This window comes from Tinamus guttatus, unplaced genomic scaffold (assembly GCF_059628265.1).
Source record: "Tinamus guttatus ecotype Peru unplaced genomic scaffold, ASM5962826v1 Tinamus_guttatus_pri_ptg000209l, whole genome shotgun sequence".
Lineage (NCBI taxonomy): Eukaryota > Metazoa > Chordata > Aves > Tinamiformes > Tinamidae > Tinamus > Tinamus guttatus.
Window position 1 is genome coordinate 674,319 of NW_028288743.1, and position 22,020 is coordinate 696,338.

At 36.9% G+C, this 22,020-nt stretch overlaps 1 protein-coding gene across 1 annotated transcript in view; it reads right to left on the reverse strand.

Annotated features, from left to right (window-relative positions):
• Positions 1 to 225: 225 nt before the first annotated feature.
• MALRD1 (MAM and LDL receptor class A domain containing 1) overlaps positions 226 to 22,020 on the reverse strand; it is a 228,689-nt gene continuing 206,894 nt past the window's right edge. The window contains exons 37-41 of the mRNA XM_088524317.1: positions 12,398 to 12,480; positions 12,211 to 12,301; positions 2,813 to 2,888; positions 1,180 to 1,236; positions 226 to 389 (exon numbers count right to left, since the gene is read on the reverse strand). Of these exons, the coding sequence (XP_088380443.1) occupies positions 273 to 389; positions 1,180 to 1,236; positions 2,813 to 2,888; positions 12,211 to 12,301; positions 12,398 to 12,480 (424 nt within the window). The 3' untranslated portion in view covers positions 226 to 272. The remainder of the gene's footprint in view (positions 390 to 1,179; positions 1,237 to 2,812; positions 2,889 to 12,210; positions 12,302 to 12,397; positions 12,481 to 22,020) is intronic.

A 22,020-nucleotide genomic window follows, 5' to 3' on the forward strand; every position in this document is an offset into this window, starting at 1 on the left:
TTCCCAAACCTCTGGAATCTAGATTTGATTAAACATTTTTATTAAAATATTAGAATTTGAACAAATGTAAAATGAATTCATAGTTCGAGCTACCAATTTATTTCTGTGCCAACAGAAATAAGACACTATATATTAACTTCTGTATGGATTCCATTTTTAATGCAATTTTACTAGAAGAGTTATTCTATGTAAATTCATATTGCAAAAACTATATCATCGCATACTTTCAGATTTTAGAAAAAAAATTCTCAGCCAAAGAGTCACAAGCAATATTAATCCCCTTTTATGTCTATTTTCCTGAAACTGTATAATTTCTCCAGGTCTTCTGCTGCCTTTCCATAGAGAGGATTTGGAAAAGAAGTATCATTCACATCTTTATGAGAAAGATTCTAAAAGAAAAACAATAGAAGGAAATTTTAAAAAGAGTCATTCAAGTCATTTGCTTGGATGTATGTATGTATGTCTTAAGTTTTTCTAATATCTAAGTAATACACGATGTTAAATTGGAAAAAAAATGAAAATCTTTAAACATTTTAGACCAGAGCTGATAAAAATTAACATAGCTCAATTAAACACACTAACTGCTACTTAGACCTCAGCAAGTCACTTACCATTCTCCTGCATCTATTCCTACTTTCATTTTACTTGTCTCCAGAGCAATACATACATACTATTATTTTGGGAGAATACAACAGTGTACAGTAGTGTACAATAGCATACTTTTGCAGTGGGTCACTAATTTTGGTACATCACATTGCAATTAAAAGGAAAAATAATGCCAAACCAGTGACACATCTCTTGAGAGGTTCATACGTCTGTGAGTGGTTCAAATTTTCTTGAATGAAGAATGCTTGAGAAAATATCCAATATGAACTCTCCAAGTAAGGACTTCTGTCATTCTAGACATTTTCCAGAGCATCTGTCTTACTGGAAAAGTTTGAACTACTGTATGATGTGACAATTAGTTCCACTAGGCACCATTAAAGAAATTGCTATTATGGGGTCCTTGGCAGCCAATCCAGCACTGGTTATGATTCTCAGATTTATAGTGGTATTAATTTTATGAATAGCAATATAATACTGACTTTAAGTGACTTCTCTCCCTAGCTTCTGCTACTATATTTTATTTAATAGCCCAAAACATATCTTACTTAAGAAGAAAAATGTATTACTACATACCTCATGCCATGGAGAAACACTGATTTGAATAACAGGTGAAGCTGCATACCCACAACTCTATAAAAAGACAAACATCTGTTTTAGAAGATTTTTATTCAGCAATGTATGACATTCAGAAAATATCCTCCCACAGGGCTGTCACAGTAACACTCTATGGGTCCAGAACGAGGAGACAGCAGTAGAGGCAAATATGTGGCAATGCTGGGTCTGGACAACTTGCAGCTCTCAAAAAGGTCCAGTGGGAATTGCTTTTCTTTATGAAACTTAAATGCTCACAAATACCTAACTTGAGGGTATTCAGATGGAGATTCCATATATTCCTATTTTTTTTATTGTATCTTCTGATTGCTGAAACACTGTTCAGATGTAAGGCTCATTAAAATTGGGGAAAGCTCATCACTCCTTTTTCTTTTACAGGAAGAATTAGTGAAACCACGTATCTTCCCAATCTTAAAGAAAATAGAAAAAAGTCTGGTATAGCACTGGACTTCAATCACAGTGCCTGGGGCTCTCTTCTATGAAAATATCTCCTCTGACATTATGCTTCTGTTTTTCTACTTGCTATTAAATGAAGCCTGTCAGGAATCCATTTTAACTAAAATACAAATGTCCTGGTAAATTGGATTTGATTGTGATGGGAACATTTCCAACTTCAAGCTCTCTCTCAAACCCAAACCTGTAAGTGAATTAATTTGATCTAATTTTACTAAAATCAAGTGTAAGGAACCTTTTACAGAAAGTAAATGGCATGTCATAGTTAATCCTGTTCAATACTGCAATGGAATCTTATATTGCTTACTACGGAAAAGATAAGGAAATTTTATTTTCTGTTTCAAACTTAGCCTAATTCTTTCAATATTAATAATAATAGTATCAAATTGAAGGCAGGAAGGGTTATTTAAACTTTAATTTTCTTTTTTTACTTCACCTGTATTCTTTTCAATGACAAATAAAATAGCAGACATAGCTGCATTTTAATTTAATCACATTTCTCTTAAATGTAAAACATAAATTTTAACTACCATTGTAGTTAAACCTTGCCTTGATTTTTCTACTACAGTATGTTCACTTTTAGATATTCTCAAACTTTTTTACTTTTCTAGCAGTCTCTTAATTATGGTCAACAAATGAAGTTTGGGGAAAGTGTAACCATGGAGCACCTACTGCGCAGACTTGTTTGTTTAGTGTCAAATGAATTGTACAGCGATAAAAATTGCAATGCTTATTTAAAGCATCCAGAAAATACCACACACTAATTCATTAGTTAAGCGAATGTGCACAGGCAAAATCATGCTTGAATTTTTTCCAGAACCAAAATAAGTTCCAGTGGCTTTTTGTCCTAAATGTCTGACTAAGCACTTAACCTAAAATTGTTTTTTTCCCAGATGGTCCCCAGTCAGTAGGCGCTATAGCCATCAGGATGCTCTTAAAAGTTCAAATCTGCTTATCTATTGAGAAGACTCTGGAACTGATCAGAATGTTAGAGGAAAGGAAATGTAATACTTATAAAGTCTTATTTCCTTTATTAAATAATGTTCACTGAGGGATTATATGATTCGTCTCAGTGGAAAACCTATTTGAAGACTGCAGCTTCCCATCTTTGGAAAACACAGAAACAGCTATTACTACTTACCTTTACATTCCCAGATGGACTAAGGTCTTTGTACAATGGGTTGGCAAATGAAGTATTTGGGGTTTCCTCCGGTTTCCTTAAAAAAATTAAACAACAACAAAACCCCCATAATATCACATACATGGCCAAAGAGCTAAATAGCTTATGGTTAAGGAGACTGAATCAAAAATGCTGGATGTCTAAACACAGCCCTGATTTAGCTCTACTGAAATGACTGAAATTAAAGAGATTAAAATAATATTTGTTATTTGTTTCTGCTAAAAGATAATACATTTTTTTGGATATGCACAGAGCTATTTATTATTCATAAACTGCAGGTAGTGTCATTAAATGAAACTTTCATTATATGAGCTAAAATGTTATATTGCTGTCCTATGTTTGAATATGAGATCATATTCTTCCTACGCTTTGTTACTGAATCACACAAATGCTTCAATAATTAACATGGTCTTAGCTGTGAGTTCAATATTTTAGTTATTTAATTGTTTTTTTTGATGAATTAGGAAAGAACTTTTATTTTTTAGTGAAAATCATCAGAAATAATTTTAAAGTTAGTTAGGAGTTCTCCATATTTTTTTGCTTAATAGCAAGAATATTTTATGAAGCACTGAACTTACAGGGCTTCTTAGAGCAAAGGATTCATGGGTGGACCCAATGTCTTAGCTACTTATAATACACTACTAGGACTAATTGCACTAATTGTGGTTCTCATATCAATTATTGGAAAGTTAAAGATATGCTAGAGATTGAGAGACATGCTTTACTGCCAGAGACCTTCATATATAACTTCTCTGAAAGCATATATGACCTGTGAAATTAATCCCATTAGTTTGAAAAAGAAAAATGTTATTTGGTGATGGAACTTTCTACCTAGTTCTATTTTTTTTTCCATATAAATGACCAGTAGCTAATAATCTACAGTTCTTGAATTATCAAAACTGTTCCCATCTCACAGAAGTGGAAGTCGGTCTCTAGGAAAGCAAAACTAAGTTATTTAGTTTTTACCATCAAAATAAAGAACTTTTAGAAGAAAAAGAGACGACACTGAGTTGATGGAAAGGCCAGTTCACTTAGTATGTAACATGATCAGTTGAGCTATAAACTATGACCAGTTTGAACCCTTCATTTCACACAAGATAAAAGTACCTGCATTAGTTAAAATTACTGAAGAATGAAGCAGAAACTTACTTTCATTTTTTATATTCTTTGCTTTTAAAGAGATGCATTTGGTTATTTTTCACAATTGCTTTTATCAATGAGAGTGCATATGTCTGTGTGCACACAGAATGCTGTGCTTATACAGCATAGCACAAGCTCCCTAAAGCTAATAATCTGTGACTGAGGCAAATTTTCTTGTATTAAAAAGTAGTGCTGTTCCAAATCAAACCTTACAGCTGCTTTAACCAGGGTCTCCCTGCAGCCACCGAGTTGTGGCTGGATGGAACTGCTGACGTAGGAAGCTGCACTTGCTCAGCCAGGCAAGGGAGGAAGCAGCACCTGATCACTTCCCTTCCGAAGATCTAAAACCAGGATGGTTGCTTAAGAAGAATACAGCCTCTGATGAGTTCGATCAGTGCAAGAACCTAAGTTTGGATCTTAAACCAAAAGGGACCAACACCTGTAGAATCTTTCACAAGACTGACAAAAATACATCATGATGTCAGTCTTGTAATTCAGTTTGATTATCTGCCACATCAGAGTCAAGAGCTGAATATTTGAACCTGTTGATTTGTTCTTTTGATCTTAGTTTTTGCCTTATTTAGCCATGGTATTATGATGCTTTATTTACTTTACTGAAATTATAATATATTAGTGTAGTTATATGCTACCTGTATTGAACATGTATTTGCACATTAATCTTCCTGAATCAAATCCAAAAATATAAAAATAAAAAATATACGGAAATGATTTCTACTCTAGAATTTTACTGCGGATCACAAAACATAGGGTCAGAAGCAAACTCAGGTAAGAAACCTGTAAGGAACTTGTCTCTGCTTGCAAGCTAGTGCCCAAAGGGAGAGATTTGCATACCTTAATTTTGGTGTCTCATTTAAACACTACAAACCCAGTACGTGGTCTCAAAGCACAATCCAGACTTAAGCATGTAGCTTCTGCTTACAGTCAGTGGAGGAGTAATTCACAATGCAGTGCAAGTCACAAAAATCACAGTGGCAACCACTTTTAACGTGCCCATAGGAAATGATAAGGAAAGGGATTAGTCTGATCCTCTGTCCTCCTCCGCAGCCCTGCTGAATTTAGGCAGTTCGTGCAAGGCTGCATATTTGGGCACCAACATGCCAAGCATTTAGATCTGTCCTGAGGCCAGGAACAACACTGAACACAGGCGTCCAGCTTGCTGTGCAAGTCCACAAGTATTATGCAAAACTGTAGGCACCAAAAAAAAAAAAAGGTGCTAGCTGTATTCAACAGTGTCTAGGGTTGCTGTATCTTGTTCTGAAATCGCCTCTGCCTATGCATGTACGGTTTGCTTCAAGCCTGGCAATCCACACTTGCTTGTTGTCAAGAACATTACAGATGTTCCTCCACTTTAGGTCTGAGTCATGGAAAACCTAAGAGGAGGCAGACACCCAGTTATTCAGAAAAGGGCATTTTGAATGTAGCTGTGCACCTTATCTTAGGCCCCATTTGAGAGTGATGGTCCAAAATATGGGCACTGATTGAATTTATGTTCCCCAGATTTAGGTGAAATGGTGAAAAATCTTTTTAATTGCTCTTTTTTTCTCAGCAAGAAGCTTTGCTTTGGATGTCACCTTGAGTGCATTACTTTGCTTTTAATTCCCATATATTATCTATGTTATTCCCATATATCCTCTATGTTCACACACACACATACATACATGCATGCCTGCATATCCTGTATTTTTATGTACAGACATATGCACTGGTAAACCCTGTATGTGAAGGTAATATATAACACTGAAGAAATACCAACCATTACCCTTAAAAATTTCTGAAGTAGTTTTGCACCACCTAAAAGATTTTAAAAATATTCAAGTGAAAGTTTAACCACAAATTTACATGGGTGCCACTATCTGTTTTTTGGATGCAATTGTTTGAAGAAGTTTGTATTTGGGATCTAAAGTGTCACATTCTCAATACTTCACGATGGGCATACATCTCTGGGGTGAACACAATATATTCCATCTTTAATTAATTAGAAAGACAAATGTTTTCTTGTTAAAGCAAAGTAGCAGCATAACCTCTCTGATACTCTGTCACCAATTCAGATAGTGCTGAGGACAGCATGAAATGATGCTGTTACTCAGTAGGTTGCCTGTTGCCATCTGGTCATCAGTTTACACCCCAATTTTAAACTGCTTGATTGGGCAGTTTTAATATATTGCAGTGGCTTCAGTTAAGCTCACTCTTACAGTGCTTGCTGTTGCCTGACACAACTCATTGGAAATGCCAGCTCGCTGCTGCAGTAAGCGAGCCCATCCCAAGGCCTCCCAATGGGAGGACAGTTATCTGTGCGTTACCACTGTGCAACATGGAAGAAGTTAACACCTCGCTCCCCAAAATTATGGTCCAAAATAATTAATCAACTGAACATGTTTATAAAGCTCATTTATATAGAAAACTCTTACATGTCAAGTTCAAAAAATTATACCAATTGGGGAATAATTAGAATTCGAAATGCCAAACATATGGTTATTTAGAAAAAAAATGTGGGTAAGGCAGCCTCAGAGAAAGCTGACCTAACCAGAAATACCACAGTAGGAAAGGAGAGGATTAATCATATTGGGATGTAGACCAGATCATGTGGTTGATAGCTTTGCTAAGTTCATTTGCATTCTGCAGAAGCAAAAACTGCTGCCTTGTTGTTGGCTTCTTCATTGCCATTTTGAGAGATGCCTGCCACGTGTTAAAAGGACTGCTGAGTAACATCATGCTTTTTAATAGCAACCAAATGTATCTGGATGTGTTTTGGATGAAGCAGCTCAGAATTCTTTGTTTCACCTTTCAATGAGATATCAAATATATCTTTTAGACAGTAAACAGCTTTGTAAGAAATACAATACTGGAAGAGTATTTCTCATCAGGGTCCGGTGCATTAAAAAAATGTTAGTGGACTAAACAGTCAATTCCAATTAAGGTACTAACTAATCTAATCTCTTAAAATAAATCTTTGTAGCTGTTTTAAATGCTCTGCTTCAGACAATAACTGTAACTCAAGATCTCCATCTCTAAAGCATTTACAAAACCTCTTAAATCTAATTTAGGTTTGCAGAAGTGTGCTCTACTTTGTACATCTCACAGAAGAAATGGGGGCAATTCACTTGGTTGCTGGATTAAACTGTTACAAATGTTGCCTGGGCTTTCTAAGTCTGTGCATTTTACCTTCAGAGTCACTTCTGGAAGCCTAATTGATTTTTTTTTATCTATTCTTTGCATCTTTCATCCTGGTGATCTTGAAGTCCATAGACCAAGCAATTTCCTTTATTCTTTCACCATGTCACCTCCAGCAGAGGTTAGCATCTGCAGCTTCCTTTTCTCTAGATGATGGTGATGAGATACACATTTTAGAAAAACTCAGAATAATATCAGAGATAAATAAAGGCTTATTATAGCACTGGGTTTCACTCAGTTAAAAGAATATTCTGCAGAGGAAGCAGCGGATTGATATAGCAATATAAGACTAAGAGAACAACTCTCACAACAGGTAAGCCTGATGCTTTCTATTTTTTTCCCCCCTCATAAAACTACACCTTTTAATCTTTTTACACCATCTCTTTCTTTTTCTTTTTCTTTTTTTCTTTTCCCAATTCACAAGCTGAACATGACTCCATACATGTTATTTTATTGTCATTCTGCTTGCTGCTCTGGGATACAGAAGCAGCGGCATAGCCAACAAACACCTCTGGCAATCCTTCAGATCTGCTTGGAAAGCATCCCTTGGAATAGGCCATCCATCCCTGAACACCACACCAATTGGAGAGAGTCCTGGGGACAGCAGTGAGGATGATTTTAGTTTTAAGGAAACCTTAACTATGAAGACAGACTAAAGGCACTGAATTTGTTTAGCCTAAAGAAAGCAGACTATAAGGAGACATGACAACAGCTTTGATGTATTTAAAAAGCTTTTTACAAGGCAGAGGGAAATAATCTGTTCATGTCCAGGCTAAATAGGCCAAAAAGTAATTGATTGAAGTTGCACAGACATACTGTTATAAAAACTTTCTAAATCTTCCATACTTTTTAAGTGAAGCCCCAAGACTGCCTGAGAAGCCCATCAAGTTCATGTTGCTAGAGGTCTTTAAGTGAAAACCCAGAAATGACTTAAGATTTCCTGTGGCAGGGGAAGGATGGACTCTGAAGGCCCCAGTTTTCCATGACTTTCTATCATTTTAAACTATTTTCTCAGAGTTCTTCAGTTGTTCACTTTCTGCAGTCTGTGCGCTAAGATACATTATTGATATATATCCCTTAGAAAATTCTGTGTTCTCTGCTCGTTATGACTGACAGGACTGATAACTGCTGTGATACATGAGCATTGCAGCTGATGGCACAGATAAAGAACAGGAAAGAGACAAGCTTAGAGGATCCAGAGACATCAACGATGCTGCAGGCAGTTGCAAAGAAGCATGCTTAGCTGAGAAGAAAAAAAATCTGATTTTCACTTTAAAAAATATCTACTTCTGAAATAAAATGAAGCATTAGGGCAACTGCAATAAAATGAAAGCCCAGATGAATCCTGCCTCTGTTCGGACAGATTCCTCTGAAGGAGTGAGATGGCTGGTGGGCTTCCCTTCAAAGAACACATCATCTCTGGAGCATGAACAGGAGAAACTTGTAAGCGTCCTCCGATTTGGGGTTTCTTTACAAAAGTTTCACATATCCCCAACAGGAAGCTGGAAAGTTGCTTGCTTATCTGAATGCCATTGTGGTAATGAAGTACATTGCTGCCAAGCCATGCGGCAGGCTGCTTTTATTCATTAGTAAATAAACCTATGTATGTGATGACTTTCAGTAACTCCTATTCAGCCAGAAGGTTTTAAAGTTTGCAATTTACACATGAAATTTTTGCTAAAGAAGGAGGAGAGCTGAGGGAAAGAGCATTTTTTTTTTCTGAGTTGGAAGGAAGGCTAAGGCACTATCTTCTGGTTAAGAATAGGATGAAATATAACTCACTGGTTTCTCATCACAGCTGATTACAACTTCTAAGCCAGCAGGTATCTAGAGCAGGTCACCATCTACAACCCTACGGCCACTACCTGTTTTTTTAATGAAGAAAATCAGTTATATTGAACCTACATTTTTCCTCTAGCTCCTGCACCCTTGTGCTACTTCCACTGGGGTATGATGGACCAGGAGCTTTATTCTAAAATCTCCTGGGATCCGACATGCTAAACTATTAGCTGTGGACAACCCGCTGCAAACATCTGCAAGTGTGTTCTGTAACAGCCAAGGAAAAGGCAAAATCTAATAGAAATTATTAAAAAGGATCCAGCAAGAGCAGTTATCAAAAGGCAGTGTGCAAAAGCATCTTTGTGAAAGAAATCTAAGCAGACACTCAAAGGATGGAGTTCCTCTAGTGCCTAATGTCTTCAAGAAAACAATATGTCTCAGGAAAGCTAAGAGAGGATACAAACCTCTGAAGTGAAAATGATTTGCAGAGAAGTATTGTGTGCATAATTAAATGTTTCTAGTTCATCAAAACCGCCTTAAGAAAAGCAGGAGTAAAGTCTCATGCCTCTGTGTGGTGCTGTCACATTGTACATTTTACAGACTTACACAAACACAAGTCATTTCTTATTTTAAAGCTTTATCTTAAATAGCAATCTGTAGTATTATAACATTGACTGCATTTTTCCTAGTCAATTCTGATTGACTGATTAAGCAGTTAAGGAATAACTTGCATTAATTGTTACTATGTTTCCAGTATAGCTAGGCACTGCTCAGGTGAGTTTATGGTTTCAAAATTAATGTTTGAGATTTCATTAGAAACTGCAATTTAGTAGATACATGCTTTCTTGATAAGATGCCCATAAAATGCCATGCTAAAATGACTTGATAATTTTAGTCCAGCTCGTAATAGATAAAACTTGGAATCACAAAAATCTGCATCATCATACCTTGCAGTTTTGGGCAGCTACAGTGAAAAATCAAGACCATAAAGAATTCTGCTGTGTAAACCATATAACCCTTTTCTTCACAACTGAGGTTCTCTATGTCATGGCTGATGTATTCTTCCGGCTGATGTATTTTCCTAGTGCCACAGTAAGACCACCCTCATCCATCCTTTTCTTTTTATTTTTCCTCATATTTAACAGGACACATTAAGTGTTTGACATATTGCAGAGTAGTACCTTTCCCATACAGAAACAAAGACTCTGTTTTTGCTTTTTGTTTTCCTTTAAGCATGTATAATTACATGAAAGGAAAAAGATATTCCTTGAATGCTGATATGAATGTGGAAGAGAGGTCAGTGCAGTAATCCTTTCGCTTAGGAAAGTAAAAGGTAAAGGGAAGTGTTTGGGGTTCAAGAAAAGTATCATAAGAAAAATAACTATTTGTTGACCAAAACATGAATAAAGTTGTTCTGAGAAAAAATAGACTGTTTTTTTTTCAAAAATAGTAATTGAAATTACAAAAAAATCAAGCAGTCCTTAAAATACCACTTATCTTGCATTTTTGAGGTGCCTTCCCATATGTCAACCTCATAAATTTCTGTAAATGGGAATGAATGCAGTCTCAGAGACACTGTGAAGTATGATAAGGAAATGCTATTATTCCCATTTAACAGAAGGGGAAAGAGACATAAAGCAAGTAGGCAAAGCTACGCACTCAATTAATAGTAGCACAACCTCTAAGTGTTCCTGCTTCAACAGCTCACTTTTGTGCCCACTAGACAACTCTATCTGTCAGGGTTGCAGTGTGCTGTGTTATGAGGGGTATTATCAGCAATAGAAGTGGGCCAGAAATTTCGTAGATAGATTGGGAGATAACAACATCCCTGTAGATAGAAGGTCTGGAGCAATGCACACGTTTAAAGGAAAAGAGACAGGTTTAAAGATGAATTCTCGAGAAAAAGAAGGGTGAGGCAAATCTGATGACAGGAAAATGGGCAAGGCAATACACAGTAGGTAATATTGAAGGGGAGGAAGAGACACGCTAGTAGGTTGCTGCTGATGGAGAGTTAGCAGAATAAGGCAGAGGATAGAGAAAGAAGTGCAAGCAATATAGGAAAAGAAAAAACAGCAAGATACCAAAATACTATAAGAATTTTCATGTTAGAGAGATGAGAGAAAGCAAAAGTTATTGGAGGGAGAAAGAAATACAAGATTTGTGAAATAATGAACTGTGAGTCTGAGATACAGCTTTAAAAAAATGCAATCAAGTCATTGGATAAAGAGATATCTTTACAACTTCTGCTAATATTATCCAAAGCACTTGAAGTAGGTTTTAAAATAAATCAGCACCAATTTGTTATTGTCAAATAAAAGCATCAGTTGTTATATCCACAGGGCTAATAGCAAGTGTAGTTCTGAGGTGAATAAATGTCATTTTTTTTAAAAAAAAAAAAGACCTCTCGAGCACTCACTGCCAGTAAGGCAGTTCCTTGGACCACAAGCCAAAAGATCTGCACTAGAGGGATAATAAGAAGTATTGGATAATGCGTGTGCGGTGAGCAAGAAGGGGACATAGGTGGAAGAAATAACACGACATTGGTGAGGCACATCTAAAGAACCGCTGATTAAGATGACTAATACAAAAATAACACATAAAGACAGACTATGACTGTGTCTGCAGTGAGGGAAGAGGCAAACATCGATTTGTGAAAAAGGTCATAATTTAGCAATCTCACCCTTTGTAGTCTTTTCTTATGTACTGATATTTTCTATAAATGAACTAATATTTTAAAGTAGAACACTTTTATTCCATACACTTATCAGAGGGAAAGTTCTCAAATGTACGCAAATATTGAAATATTTAGGGCAAAAATGTTATCCCAGGTGCATGTGGTACTCAGGAGCTCCAGAAGGAGGTATGAATGAATGTATGAATATATATGTATGAAACTAATTTAGCCTCAGAAATACCTCAAATACCTGTTATTTTTTCCACATTTAACCATCATGCTCAAAAATGAGGACTATTGCTGTTCTGAGGGATGAACCTTCTAATTTAAGAATAAGCAAACCATGCTGCAATAAAAACATTCTAAGAAATCAAGACATAACTCATCACTTCCAGTCCGGGGTCCATAAAGGTCAATTTTTGTTGCAAAACTAGGTTTCATGTTTAGTGTTGTACATGAAGGCAAACAGACTGTGGGGAGATTTAAAAGCAGAAACTGAAGAGACTGGGCAGTTAGCCACTGCTCTGTGGCATATTTGTCTCTGCTTTTGCAGACAATTAAAAGTTTCACTTACATTTCTGACGCTTTCTTCTTCGAAACGAAACATAAGGCAGTGACTGCAATGTCAATCAGCAAGAAACAAACACCCAGCGCAATCCAAGCCTCTGAAAAATGAGACCAATCAGAAAAATAAGCGAAAGGAAACACTCAGCAAATGTCTTCTCTTTTTTTTCTTTTTTCTCTCCTTTTATTAGACCTACCATTTGGAAGGAGGTTGGGTCCTGGCTGTTGAAGAGGCTTAGCACTTCGGTGGCAACGATTTCCTTCCCATTCTTTTCCGCATCTGTGAGGAAAACATACATTTATGAAAAGGGAAGAAGCCAGGGTCATAAATAGTGGTGAGCATGCAGGAAGTGCGAATTTCCTGAGCCTTTTCTTGAGACCAGTTCACCTGGGAATCACAGAGAACAGGATAAAAAATTATAGAATGAAATACTAGTTAAAAATACACAAAACAAGCCTGAGTAATAGAAATAATGCAAAACGAACTTCAGTAACTAATGCTGGCTACCTTGTCTTTCTTCCCAAAGTACTACAGGAAGCAAGAGAAATGTGGCCTATTGCCCTGATATACCTTCTGTGGGAGGAAAAGGAGTTTCTGAACTGACAATCTGGAACCCCAGAGCAAGGATTGGTGGTGATTATGGAAGGAAAACAAGTCCGTATTTTCCCCAATCTATGCACCTTTAGATTTTCTCTTTTCTTGCAAAAATTATGCCCCTTTTTTTCCTGAAATCTATGTTAAAAATAACCAAAGCAGTACATTTGAATTAATAGCTGCTACCATATCAAATTACTAATTTTTCTGTTTGCCTCACTTCAAGTGCTTAGTACTTGTATATTCAACAATAGAAACAATAGAGAATGCTCTCAGTTTCTCAGAACAGACAAATACACACGTAATAGAGTATATGAACACACTAAAGAGAACTCATTCACATAGGAATACATATATGTGTACCAAAGAGGCTGTGCCAAAGAGGCAAATTTTCGGGGTCAGCCACTATTCAAGTATGATGATTGGTTTCTTTATAAATTGTTGACTCCTTTCCAACCATTTTAACTTTTTGTTTTAATGTTAACAAAGTACACAGTAAGTAAGCATTAATAGACTCTGGAGTTTTCTTCAGTGTAACCAAGCACCTTAAATCTGTTGGATTGTGTAGATACTTGAACTAAAAGATAAATTATCCTGGAAGCCTGCACAATTTAGTAGTCTATTACAGAATAGCACGTACTCCTTTTTCAACATTCCCAGCTGACAGTTTCATCACGTGTTTGTGGCCTCTACTGGATTCAATCTCAAGACATGGTGCCAAGCACTATTTGGAGGAAAAGTCAGCTACTTTCCCTTCTTGACTCATGGGACACAGCATCACCTGCAGCAGCAAATATGCAGATGAAAATAGAAATAATCACCTAAAGACTGGGAAAAACACTAGAAACACTATACCGTTAAGTGCTGTTTTATAGAAATCTACTCTAGTTGACTTAATTTTGCCTGACCGGTGGGCATTCATAGTCAGCCTTTTTTTTTTCCCTCTCAGTACATTTGGAAGGTTAACAGCACTACAACATACATGAAAATATCTAAATACTGCTTAGACATGGAGCACTGGCTATATTTATACTAAATTTAGCAGCAATCCCAGGAAGAAGTAGTAGGTGAACATGCATTTGTGAATTAGCATCATGGCATGTATGAATAAGATGGATAAATAAGTCTGAGAGATTTCTTCATGTGACAGAATGCTTGATTTTCAAAGTTTGACACTTTCTAAACTTACTTCTGGGGCAAAATAATTCTATAAACATCTGAGTTTTGTGCACGGATCTTGAGAAAAAAGAATAGAATTACTACACTCAGAAATGTTAAAAGAACATTAGCATTACAAAGACTCATTTTCCATCATGAAAGGATTTCTCTTTTATAGAAAGGCTCAGAGATTTCATAGCTTTCAGTGGGAGGCTCCAATCAATGACACGCTGATAGACGGAAAACGTGTGATACTTGTAACTGTTTGGAAGCCAGACAGTCAATCCATTTTATACACACAGTTATATTAAAGAGCTAAACTGAATCTGTTGTGAAATAACTAGCTAGAGCATCACATTTTTTGCATACTGGCATTGTAGCTAGAACATTTACACAAGAAGTGGAAACCTATATTTGTATGTCTCCCTCAGGCTCCAGCTTTTGACAGAAAGCTGTGGGGTGCTCTGTAAAGGCTAGGCAAAAGTAGGGGAGAGTATGAGATATTCTCTTTTACTAAATTGAGTCACTGGTTATACAAGACTAGAAGGGATATGGTGCTAGGAAAATAGAAGATTTGTGAAATGAACTAGGGTTTCTGATCCTGAGCTCAGGAATATGCTTATAGGTGATGAGCAAAAATGAATAAATAGTCCATGAACCAGAATCTTACTGCTCCCTGCCACTAAGTAGGCATCATATCGCACAAACAACTGAAGTCTTCCAAAGACCATACTCAATTCAGTTTTGATTTGAACTAAAATACAAAGAATTTCACACAATCTTTGATATTCTGTTATAGCAGTTAATCACGATCACCAACACCATGTGCACTATTTCTCATTTAATTTTATCTAGTTTTAGCTTACAGCTGCTAGCTTTTATTGTGGCTGTCTCCACAACAAAGGAGCAGAGACCTTGGAGATCCAGGTCTCCAGCTGCATGAGAAAAAAGATCTCCTGAAGGCATGTGGTTGTTCTAAGTGCACATGCAGCTCTTTTCGGTCTCCAGAGGGTCTCAAATGGCAGTAGGCACTCTAACTCATAAATAGTGTAAAGAGATCTTAAGGGTTAGCTACATATTTGCACCTAAATTTAGGTATCCTACTTGGTAAACTGAACCTCACAGTCTTAGTTAAGAAACTGAGAATGCAACAGCTTAACTTAGTAACACAGACTTCCAAAGCTCTTCATGTTTCTGAATTTCAGTTCAAAGTATTGGTGGTATTTTTCTAAGTCCTCTACAGATTAAGCTATTTTGCTGAAGTAATCAAAGTGAAGCATCAGTGAATCATCAAAAATCATCATTTCTTAGCAGATTAGCCCTCTCAGCCTCAGAAGAATGCACAAGGATGATACAAATTTGTATATTCTCTAAGTAAAATCCAGAAAGCCTTATAGGCAATAACCAACAAATCAAACAATTCTGGTCTCTAAACAAAACCGATAATACAAAGCATAACACCTACTCTCCCGAAGAAATGAGACACATGCAGCCCTTCTGAGTCTGACCTTCCATAGCACGTGCTTCCTTGCAACTGGGTGAGGTGGGGTTTAAAATGATATTTTTCTCATGCAGTAACATTTTCCATAGACTTTATACTCTGACCAAGTAAGACTAGTCAGGCAGTTGACACATTTTCTCATCAGAGAAATATAATAAAAATTACCGGGGGTGAGGGGGGAAGAAAGAAAAGTAAGTTTCAAATCAAATATTCTATAAACCCATAATTCTTTCTCTATAAGCCCATTCTTCTCTATAAGTCCATTCTTTCAAGGAAATATTTTTTCCCCGCTGTTTGTAATGAGAGCACAGAATGCAGGTAAACTGACCCAGTCTCAACATCCAGACTTGGGCCTGGGGATGCTTCTGCAAAATTGTACTAAGGAATAGCAGTAATAATATAAAACAGCTAGATAGTAAATGAAGTTAGTTCTTAATTTTGTGTGCAGAGTACTTGACATATGCAATCCTGAAATGAACTTTAATTACTTAACAGTTCCAGGTAGGTCAAAGCAGCCTGTGGTACACACCCAAGAGATGGTGAAGTTGAAGTCTAATTAATGTAGGAGAGCTCTTAATCAACCACCTACTGCTGTGCATGGACCATAGTTACAGTGCTTTATTTTCAGCGGGGAGAAAGATAAGTTGCATCTTCAAAGTCACTATTAACTTCATCTCTGATGTGAGAAACTGGGGATGCACAAATGCTGTGTGATGAAAGGACCTTTTGCAGAAGAGATCAACCGTGTCTTCTGGGCAATGTGTTAAAACTCCATTAGTAGGGTAATGAGATTAAGAGATTCCTTAATAATCCTTTTCTGCCATTTTATTTTTAAAACAGACAATGCTGAAAAGGGTCTGAATTTCTCTCTTGAGAAATGGCTCTCTTGAGCCATGAAGCTGAAATGCCCTATTATTTATGTACATTTAATTTCTTTGGACTAATTACATCTTGAATAATTAGCAACAGTACATTTTACATGCATCTTAAGCTTATCTGAAATATAGAGACAGCCTTTCCAACCCATTCAGACAAGAAGATCCTCATGGTTGAAACAGGAAGAGCAAGAGAAAGATAGATGAAATAGCACTTGAATCCTTCCATCTCACTGCACATCCTAATCTATCCTGCCTGACAAAATGTCTTTTGCTATTAGCAAGTTCTTATAGAAAAGTCACCCTGGAGGGGAGAACATTAACCCCTTCAATTTTGCTTCTAGGATTTCCAATGCATTATTTCCCAATATCTATATTGGTAATACAGGGAATGAACTTTAGCACTGCCTATGTTGCTGCAGCCCAGGTCTGGAGTAATGGCTCATTTCACTCAGAGTGAGAAATAAATAAAAAACAGACAAAATTTTTGTTGGTTTTGATGGTCATCTGGGCAGGTACGGCTGATACTCTGCTGCATTTTAGACTATCAAAATTTCTGTTATACTAAAGATAGCATACAAAATTCCAAATAATTACAGATGTGCAGCTGATCAATCATTTTCTTCTGTGCATTTAATTCTTTACTTCACAGAATGATTGAGATTGGAAGGGACCTCTAGAGATCATCTAGTCCAACCTCGCTACTCAGAGACACCTAGGGCACAGGGTCACATCCAGGCAGGTTTTGAAGATCTCCAAAGAAGGAGACTCCACAACCTCTCTGGGCAACCTGCTCCAGAGCTCTGTCACCCTCAGAGTAAAGAAGTTCTTCCTCATGTGGAGATGGAACTCCCTGTATTTTAATTTATACAGATTACGCCTTGTCCTATCACTGGCCACCACCGAGAAGAGTTTGGCTCCATCCTCCCTGCATTCTCCCCTCAGGTACATATTTATCAAATCTCTCAGTCTTTTCCAGGCTAAACAGGCCCAGCTCACTTAGGCATTCTTCATAAGATAGATGCTCCAGTCCCTTAATTATCTTTGTGGCATGGTTAACTTGCTGTCAACCAGAACTCCCAAATCCCTCTCTGCGGAGCTGCTTTCCAGCAGCTCAACCCCTAATCTGTACTGGTGCCTGGGGTTAATCCCTCCCTAGGTGCAGGACCCTGCACTTGTCCTTGTTGAACCTCATAAGGTTCCTCTCTGTCCAACTTTCCAACCTGTCTCAATAGCAGCACAGCCCTCGGGAGTGTCGGTCACTCCACCCAGTTTGGTATCGTCTGCAAACTTGCTCAGCGTGCACTCTGTGCCCTCATCCAAGCCATTGATGAACAAGCTGAACAGCACCGGGCCTAGTACTGATCCCTGGGGATACCTCTGGCCACAGGCCTCCAGCTAGGCTTGGTTCCATTTATCACCACCCTCTGAGCTCTGCCTTCTGCCAGTTCACAATCTACCTCACTGTCCACTCATCTAACCCATACTTCCTGAGCTTCCTTCGATACAGGACAGATATAAAATTCTGTCACTTTAATGCATTGCATATAGTGTGTTTAGTACATGCGGCCCTTGGACAGGGGTTAGTGACAAGCAAAAGCCTATCAGTGGAGAACCAAGTCCATGACCTCCAAGGACAAGCACAAGCAGGGCTTATTAATAAGGAAAGTTCCAACAAGCTCTGTTTTTAAAGAAGGCTTTGATGCATTTAAGAAGTTGAATGCTGAAATCTACTTTTTTTCCCCCCCACAACAGCAGTACCTACTGAAGTTACATAATGACTAACATTTTTCAGTATAAAGCTGTGATCTGCAGTTTCATTTTCTAAAAGATGTTAGCTTTTATCAATATATTGCATTGGCTTCACTTTATGCTGAACCTGATTTTCTTTTTAATCACATATGTCATTAAGCCGGTAGCATTTAAAGCATTAAGTACTAAATATCTATGCAGCATCTCTTCTATACTTTCTCAAACTTATTAAGTGCCAATCTTGCTTATGTTAAAAAGCTTTGTGTTAAAAGGCAAACTGAAGATTACGAAAATGTCCTAAAATCTTACCAAATTCTGTGATCATGTAAATGCATTCAGAATTTTTATTATGATATATTTATTTAAATCTGCATGAATGTGTGAAAGGAATTTCTTAACAAGTAATTGAGACAAAATAGAAAAATTAGAAGCTAGTCAAACAAGAGTGATGAATATTGCTTTGACCCACAGTAATTTCATAAGTAGGTGGGAGTGAGCTACGCCCAATATGTGATGAATGCAAAAGCAGCACTACCTTCTATTTCTGTCTGCAAATGTCCATAAAATAGCTCATTCGCTTACTGAGAGAGAACAAATGGAAAGTACAGAATTAAACATCTCTACTTGTAAGTACCCTCTCTTCTAGTCTCACAGCTCCTGGCCAAACTACACTTTTTCTCTTTTGCAAGATATATCTGCTTTTCTTATATCTTTTCTTATATCAAATATCTATATATTTGTCATACAGAAAATCTAATCTGCTATGTCATACGTATATTCAGAATAATCATGGGTTAGTGAAGTATCAACTTAGCGTGTGGCATATTAACAGTATTTAAATTAAAGACAATATGTGGATTAATACAGTTACACTTTTCTCTGAATTAAAATATGGCATACAACTGCTCTCTACATGGTATTCTCCAGAGGTTGCACTTACATACAAATCTGCTGCAACGTAGTGTCTTCTGTCTGAACCTAGCTTTGCTTTGGGTATGTTTATAATATGTTGTATGAGGATCATTACACACACGAGCGCTGACATTATTCAGGAACTGTGCCATGCCTAGTGGAGTGCAGCCTGCTCTAGGAGTGATGACAGAGGATACAGGAGGAAAAAAATCTTAGCTCTTTGCAGAAAACAGAGACTTTCCATCCTTCTGCTATATCAGTGTAGGAAAGGTTTCTCTGCTCTCTAACCCCTCTTGAGCCTGTAAACATGTCTTCCTTGCAGATGCACGCTTTCGCTCTGAAGAGTTACAGTGACTGACATATAAACTGTCTTTGCAGTCAATATTATGCAAAAGGCTTCTCTAGAAATTTATGAAGTTCATTCTGTTACAGGACAAAAGCAACATCTACCACAGCAATGTAGGGAAGCATTTATGCTCTGCCTGTTACTAGTAATGTACAAGGAAAAAATCATATCCTGTAATTTGTCCTTACTGTTAAACAAACAACAACAAAAAAAATCCAATGTGAATATTGCATGTGTATTCTCAGAAAAATATCATACTTACTTTATATCATGTGACCTTTCTGTTTGCTGGCTGTAGCCTGAACTAGTACCCACTTTTTTCCCTTCATACTTACGCTCTCAGGACATGTCGGATAAGGAGAAACCTCTCTTTTAAAAGGCAGGAGAAGAGGAGGGTGTCCTGAATGGTTAAGAGTTTCAGATTCAAATACCACTGCTAGCAAGAGATGCACAGAATAACAAGCCCAGGAATGAAAAGACACTACAATCCTGTATAAACTTTGGTATGCTGCTTCTTAAAATCACAGACCTCAGTTCTGGCTGAACTAAAATTGCTGTTTTCATTGCATCTAACTCAAAAATCATTTCACAAGGGGAATTTTCTTTTATGGCTTTAGCAGCTTTTGACATGATGTAATGCAGTAGTGAAATGTCAAATATTCAGGAATTAGTAGCATGAATGTCTAGTAAGAGATCTTAGTACTTAAAATACTTCCTGTAATATTTTGTATGGAGATGGCAGAGAAAGTAAAATATCTGTGTACATTATCCTATTACAAGATGACTATTAGTTACTAATATCTTACCACCTTTGGGGGGAAAAAAAAGAAACCTGTGAAGTACTGACGTACTTCTGTGGCTCTTGTAGTAGATAAGGGCTCACTAGTCTGCTGTAATCAGACATTCACTGAAACGATGTGCACAGTTCTGGTCACTCCTGTTCCAAAAATAATAATTCAGAGCAGAAAAGGGAAGAGGAGGACTAAGGCAAGGAGGAAAAAAATAGAAAGCTGTCTTATAAGGGGATTTCAAAAGAGCTCAACTTGTTTAGTCTACTGAAAGGAGTGCTGAAAGGCATATGGCTTTTCTCTATAAACACTTCGGAGGATAAACAACCAAGATATTGATGGCCTGCTAAGGTTCATGAACAATATTGGCACAAGAACAAATAGGTATAAACTGGCTATGAATAAATTTATGATGAAGTTAAGAGAAAGACAATTAGAAAGCTCAACCAGAAGAGCAAGGTGCTTGCCCTTGCTGCATTTCCTACTGCATATTGCTTCAGAATTGCTTCATCCATCTAGCTGGTATCCTCTGTACCTGATCCTAGGTACTTCAAAGCACTCCAGGTGCTGGAAACTCACAGTAACAGGGCAAGGTAGAGAGAAACATACAAGCCAAAAATTCTCCATAATTGTTCATAAAATGAAGCTTATTAAAGCTACGAATGGAATTAATGATGAAACATAAATAGAAGATAAATTGTATGCTCCTGTCTCTCTAGAATGTTGAATCATACTTAAGGGAAGTACATCTTAAACTAGTAAAAATGAAGCTATTTGTCATGTGGTTTAACGGACCTGGGGGATTCCCTACTATTGTACATGTCATATCCTTACAAAAAGATGAACTATGCAAACTCTTTAGAGCCTACAGAGCTCAAATAAACTGCAAACTAATGACAATTTAGAAGAAACTCCTTATGTTGTCACCATCATTGTCTACTCACATCTTTTCATTTCTTCCCTGCTGGGGTATGCTACCAACTACTTCCAGGACTCTGAGCAGCTGGAGTCTGCAGCTGGAAATGATATGATTATTCATTATTCTTACCATCACAATGAGCCAGTCTAATTATAGTCAGTGCTGAATAGGAACTATGTTAGAAGGAACTGACCCAGGTCAGTTTACCTAATTGTTTTTATATAGATATATAATAATATTTCGTTGGTCAAGATTTAAAATGGAACTTAACTCTGCTAATTAATCATCGTAAAAGAGGTATCTAGAGACAGTCTAGAAAAGAAGTTTAGAATATATAAAGCAAAATGAGGACTCATCTAGATTCATTAACCTTGTTTATAACAGAGTCTAGATGACTAGCAGATTACATATCTGCTACATAGCTACATTTAGTTTTTACATAGCTAGGCAAAAGAAAATACACCTTTAAACCCTTAAAACTAGGTGATAAATGTTTAACAGAAGAAAACTGTGATATCAGAGTAAGAGGATTAGGGTAATGCTGAGAGCTGAGAGCTTTGTAATGCAGATGGTAGGTGACCACCTGATATATCTAGGCAAATGGTTCATCATAGAGGAAGAGGTACATAACATCTTTAGCTTTATTCATTTTAATAGTGATGAACAAAAATCTTCAGAGCATGTATTTCTGGATTGAAATTATCTGACACATGAAAAATCTCATATTTCATAAAGACCTTGAATTTAAATTTTAAATAATTCAGTTAATGTTTGAAACCTGCCTGATTTCCTATTCACTTTCTTGTCTGGCTCCTCCCTTGCAAACCTCAGAAGAAACCTGGATTTTGAAATAATTCTGCTGCTAATTGCATTGATTAGAAACACAAATAGCTCTACAACTTCACTTCAAAACAGTTTGATAGTGTAGTACGACAGATTTTTTTCCTATGGAAATACATATCTATATGCAAATT